This window comes from Caloenas nicobarica, chromosome 7, assembly GCF_036013445.1.
Source record: "Caloenas nicobarica isolate bCalNic1 chromosome 7, bCalNic1.hap1, whole genome shotgun sequence".
Classification (NCBI taxonomy): domain Eukaryota; kingdom Metazoa; phylum Chordata; class Aves; order Columbiformes; family Columbidae; genus Caloenas; species Caloenas nicobarica.
This window is the reverse complement of record NC_088251.1, coordinates 29864206-29870312: the sequence shown is the minus strand read 5'-3', so window position 1 is coordinate 29870312 and position 6107 is coordinate 29864206. Positions and strand designations below refer to the sequence as shown.

The 6107-nt window shown below is 40.5% G+C and overlaps 1 protein-coding gene across 4 annotated transcripts in view; it reads right to left on the bottom strand.

The window, feature by feature from the left end:
- Window positions 1-6107, bottom strand: part of WAPL (WAPL cohesin release factor) — a 151580-nt gene that overhangs the window by 139855 nt on the left and 5618 nt on the right. For 3 of the 4 annotated variants that reach the window (XM_065639094.1, XM_065639093.1, XM_065639099.1), the window contains exon 2: window positions 2612-2737. In XM_065639094.1, coding sequence (XP_065495166.1) covers window positions 2612-2733 — 122 coding nt within the window. In that variant the 5' untranslated portion in view covers window positions 2734-2737. Of the gene's footprint in view, window positions 1-2611; window positions 2738-6107 lie in introns of those variants that run through there. The other variant, XM_065639097.1, reaches the window with a different exon arrangement.

Below are 6107 nucleotides of genomic sequence, written 5' to 3'. Positions count from 1 at the left end.
TGTGATCATCCAAACAATTCTGCAAAACTGCTGAGCAACCAGTCACTACTGGTGGTCCTGCAAAGAAGGAGCCGAGACCCAGGGTAATAAAAGGCTGTTGAATGTCAAGATTGAAGTACCCAATAAGGCAGCAGTCACAAATTGCTAATCTTTCAAATTTTCATATACTGACAGGAAACTTTGTATGTTTTGCAGGTTACAGCCTCATTTTCTGTACTTTTGGAAACTGTTTTGTATCCACCATTGGACTAAAAAGTATCATCATAGTATGTGACATTGAGTAAATTTTCACACATTTTCAGGTAAGATAGAGTAGCAAAGAGTGTTTTTCTTGAAGTCACACGCAAAACCAACAGTAAGCTTGACATTCGGAGAAAAACAAATGCACCTCTAATACTTTTAGGTGTTTCTACAGCCCTTTAGGGCATAACATGGGTAAGTCGCATGTGCCCCCATTCTCCTTGGTGTGACTGGTGCCATTTTTTACTTAGGCAGTTCCAAGAAGTGCTGCAATGCGGCCCTCATCCTCTGATCGCTCAGTGAAAGATATTACCACCTCAGTAACTCTGACAGACACCTGTCTCCGCTTCTGAAACCACTATTTCCACAGGGCTCTATTGAGAGAGGGCCCTTATCTGCAAAGCAATGTTAGTATCAGACAATGGTATTTCATAGCTGAGCAACAGGTATCTCAGTTCGAACACTCGTGCTTGTAGCCTTGCAGTTGTTAATGTCACAGGAATGTGAGGAGTTCGATATTATAAATACGTTTATACAAAAGCAGTCTTAAAACAAAGTAATACTGTCATTCCTAGCAACCCTAGACATGGGCCACAATCCCATAGACTAAGCGTTTCATGTAGAACAAAAAGATTACTATACCTTCCTTACTGCATCGAATTTACAGCCTAAATGCTCATTTTCAAATTCATGCAAAGTTCACGGTTGTCAAGATTTATAAGCTGTCGTACTTACATCCCTTCTAAAGACAGTAGACTGAGTAGATCATCAGTGTAAGCTTAATAAAGCCAGAAAAGTTTCTGTAAAGCTAATCTAGCCTTAACAGTCTAGTATAAAGCACAAACATTAGTAAAAAGATTTTTTTGGTATGAAAATACTTCTTTTAGTTACAGCAGCCCTGGCAGCAGCAGAGTTCTACTGGTGACATGGAACAGGAATTCTATGTACCTGGCTCACAGAGTAAAGCAAATGCTGCAAGAGTCATGTCATTGTAGGAAAATGCTAGTACATTTTCCAAACACTGATATCACTCCACTGTGTATAGAGGTGCCGGGATCTCGTGACTGCAACGACTGCGAAGCTGGCCTCACAGTGATGGGTTGGCATATTACCTACAAACACTTTTTGTCCCTGAAATTGGCTCTCAAGACTAAGATTCACCTGAAACCGGGGGTAAATAGTAGGACCCCTGGCTGGTAAGAATAGAAAGGGATTCAGCCCTCTTTACCCCAAAGTGTTCCTCCCTCCCCTTTTGTTTTGGTGGGTTTTGTTCGTTTTTTGTTGTCGCTAGTTTAAAACTTACACTTGCCAAGAAGGCTTTATATGGGAGAACCTTTCTAAGACCTACTTTCATTTGGGCTACTACAATACATATTCAGTCATAATCCATCAGATCTGTGACGGAGCAGCACAGAAATTCACAGCATCAGTTCTCCATCAGTCTTCAAGTAAGCACTAATATACACTAGACTGGTCATAGTTGTGAACACATAACCAGAGAATAGAATAGACCTCAATGTTTTTGGCAATACTTCTCCACTTGTCTATATTAGACATGTTATGCAAGTTCACTTAAAAAAGAAGAGGAGAATAAGAAAAACAGGATTAAAACCAAACTGACAAAAAATCGGTTTTCTCTTTTTTATGCACAAAAGCATCAGATTTGAATTCCGAAGTTCTTTCCCAATGACACTGCTCACCTTTATCCTGTTGTGCAGATTGCAGAGCGTCTGCTTAGCTCAGTCCACATCTCCTAGAGACTCTTCTCATTTTCCCTTGTCCCAGCAGCGAGTGACCACTTAGCTCTTTGCTAGTTAATCCCCATGGCCAGAGGATAGGCCTTCGCTTACCCTTTCCAAGGACCTGTCATGAAATGGCTGTTTCTCCCCTCACTTCTCTTTGCAACCCTGATCTCTCGAGTGCCCATAAGCCCGGGTCTCAGCTCCTTTCTACCAGGCAGATCCTGCAGTCAAGCCTTCCTTGTCACTCTCCCCAGAGACAGTCCTGGAGCAGTCAGCTTTCAAGCCCTCCCAGCAGTATCACCACCCTCTTCTAGTTCTCACTAGTTCACACTTCTGGTACCCCTTTCCAAGCTGTCCCCAATGCCCGCAGGTGCCAAAGGCAGCATTAATTAAACACAGTCCCCTTCTGACTTTTAAAGAAACCGTGTATGCTTCCAACTTAGCAGGTAAACAGATGGAATCAGGGTTTATAATAATCCTCCAACTGCTATTTAAAAATATGAATCCTTTTGAGGCTGCTGTCCTCAGCTGAAACCTCTGAGTAACAGAAGCATGTGGCAGAACCCTTAATGTGTATTGATACATCTTATTTGAAGTGCTGCTTTCCAGAGGCACTGGTTAAAACTCACTTTCTGCTGCTGCTCAGTGAAGTAGGAAGATAACAATCTGATGAAGAACAGAGTTGAGGTAGTAGCATCAGGCAGCTCAGTGGTTGGTCATATTCACTGCATACATTTCTTCTGAAAACCATTCCTCTGAAAAAGAAAAAAAACACACCAGTTTTTCAGATCCTGGATCATTATGTTCAGTCCAATGAGAAATAAGTTTCATGCAGTAAAAGCTGTTGTCCTTGGGCACTGCAGAGACCATTTATTTCAGCTGAAGGAATTTAAAAAATGGAAACTCCATGAAACATAATGTGAAACTCCATTTCAATAAATCACACCTACTTTAATTCTTGCTTTACCCCAAATTGTCATGGTAGAAGATGGCCAAAGGCAAAGGAAGCAAAAAAGAAAACACAATTCAGGATATCCATTAGCACTGCATCAAAATAAAGTGACTGTAAATAAGCTAGGGAATCCCGAAGGGTTGCAAAGCATAATAACTTCATAACTTCGACGTGCCTCTTCTCTTTCCTGTCGTGGGCCACTATCAGAGTTCCCATCTTGTGTCAGCTTTCTCCTTGTTTCTTTCCCTTACTCAACCCTCCTTGATTTTTTCTCACATGTAGGAGCCAGACCATAGTGATTTCAGAGACAGGGCTAAGGAGGCCACAGCATGCGTTAGAGAGCTGCATCTTGCAGCTTCCCTTCATTATGTTGTTTCCAGAAATAGAAAGAATCTTCCCCACAGCTGAACCTGCTCCACAAAGGCAATTGCCTTCGTGCTGTGACCCAGCTTTTAAAAATAAAATTACTGCAGGAGTTTTCAAAATAACCCACATGACTGTCCAACATCATTGGAAACCTAGGATTCTGAATTTAGATAAGATCAGTGCATTTCTTTTGCCAAAAGAAGGCCAGGGCCACATGCCTTACCAGAACAGACATATAGGTAGGAACGGCATGGTACCAGTGAAGATTACAGCATAATGCTTCAGCCACATGAGGTGGATCCTGATGGAAACTGGGTTTCAGAGATGTAATTTCTCATTCACTATTCAAGGAAGATTCTCCGAACAGAAGATCATGGCAGTTAAACCAGTTCACAGGGATCTCAAAACAGTACTGAATTTGTCAGTCAAAATTGCTAAAACAAAACAAAAGTCCCATGGCAATGAAGCCACATCCTCTACTAAGCACTTTGTGTCTTAGTGATCAGTTTCCTACTTGCTTAAGATTTTCACAATACTACACAATTCTTCCCCAGTTCTGGATCCCTCAGGACTGGAGACAGATTTGAAAAAGGATGCTGCTACTGCAAAAGATATTCAATCGAACTTCAGCAACTGAAACTCTTTGGAAGTCCCAGCCTAAGTACTAATTCAACAGTCCCAGCTATTACATATTCAGTGGAAATTAGACTCAAAATATTGGTTGATTTGAAAAGTTGAGAGGACAACATAGTGTTTCTGTTTCAACATGTGACTAACTTGTAAGTACCTGCCTTTCTCTGCTTCCTTCCTCCGAGAGCTAGTGGTTTGGTTCTACTTAAGAAACATTGATTCCAGCAGATTTGACTTCAGTTATAATTTGACTGTTATTATTTTACCTGATCTCAATTTGCAAGATCTCATCAAAAGAAAAAAGCTCATCACTGAGCACACATTTCATCGGAACTTTCATTCCAGCTACAATACTAGCTTACTCCAGGTTATCTGTTGAGGTAGTGGTGTTAAACAAATTTACTTTACGTTTGAAGGGCCAGGAGAAATTCTGTGGGATGTTGAAAGTGGGAGCACTGAGATGCTACCCTTTGAGAAAAAGCATATACCAGCAGTCATTTTCCAGTGGCTGTCAAACTTATTTAAAATCATTATCTTTACTTGCAACTACAAAGTAGCCAAAGCATTACTTGTAGACCAGTGTGAGAAAAGCCGCTGAGCCAGTTCACATGTTCTGTTTACAGTGAAATGAAAAATTATCAGAAAAGTGTGGCTTATCTTGCTCCTCCTTTACTGCTTTGATGCAGTGAACGTATCAGCAGCAGAACAAAATACTTGTTAATTCTGGTTTGTTAAAATAGGTGAGCTGGGCAGCCTTTCTTCATTTGGATAATCTAGAGGTCATATATCCTTTTGTAAATAGCTCTTTTAAAAGGCTCTGGGAATGTATATTTTAATGCTTGAGTGGTGCTTGAGTGCCCTTATTTGGAAGAGCCAACTGGCTCACAGTTTTCTCAGATAAGTTTATCCTAGTCTTCAGACATCACAATCAAAATCAATAGGCTCAACTGAACAAACCATCAGATCAAGGCACCAAGTAATCAAACTGAATGAGACTGATACTCAGCTGACACTACTTTGTCATAAGTATCAAAGATAATAAATTCTGAGCCAGAGTGTGACATTAACTCCCTCTGTGACCTTGAAAATTCAATTTACTGCAGCATCCAAGTTTATCTGTAAATGGGCATATGGTTTACTCTTGGAGTGCTGCAAGGTAAAATTAGGAAGGTTTTGCATAAAGGTTGCAAACTGTAACCTTTTTTCCATATTCAAACAGAGGATCAGCAGTGCATGTTCTAAGAAAGATGCAATGATGTATTAATCAGCCTTCAACTGAGAGATGCAGATATATCGAGTGAAACAGGTGGGAAGAGATTCACCATAACTTCCCGTTCATACAAATTGCATGCACTTACAACTGAATACTTACAGTTGAACAGTAAGCTAGAATTAAGAGGCCAGCGTTTATTTAGACAAGCTAACTGAAAATACATCAAATTTAAACTTAAAGAGAATGCCATCTTCTGACTAAAATCGGAGCACAAGATTTGTGGATATCATGTAGTCAACACAAACATTTTGAGGCTGGATTGGCCCCAAGTATGAAAGCAGCCTGGGTTATGAGTCAAGCTGTGTTCGTGGGGTTCATCCTGCTGACGGTCCATCTTGAATTACCTACTGTCATAACTCTAGCTTTACCCTGTCCTAGGAATGTTATGCTAACAATGTACCTCAGGGAAATGACAGGAACAGTCCAAGGAGGTTACCACATGGATAGCCCTCTTTCTATGTTTGAGCAAAACTCTGGAGTTGCAATTCACAATGCTGTATTGAACCCTATGTAACAGCTCGATGTTTCGATTGTTTTGTTTGCTTGTTTGTTTGCTCTTGTATGTGGGCAACATTAGAAACTTTGCAAAACTGCTAAGACTGAAAATGGGAATGATGAATCTCTGTCTCACAAGGGTCAAATTACCAAAGTAGAGTCACTCTAACAATATGATTCTCATCTGAGCTGTACTTGCTACATCTTCCTAAGATTTTCTGTAAAATTTCTGAAAAAAAAATAGTTCTGAGGATCAAAAATACTAGATTATTTTGGCAGCTGTTTTTGCCAATGTCAGAAATTAAGCTATAGTCACGGAATCACAGAAAGTTAGGGATTGGAAGGGACCTCAAAAGATCATCTAGTCCAATACCCCTGCCAGAGCAGGAACACCTAGGTGAGGCTACAC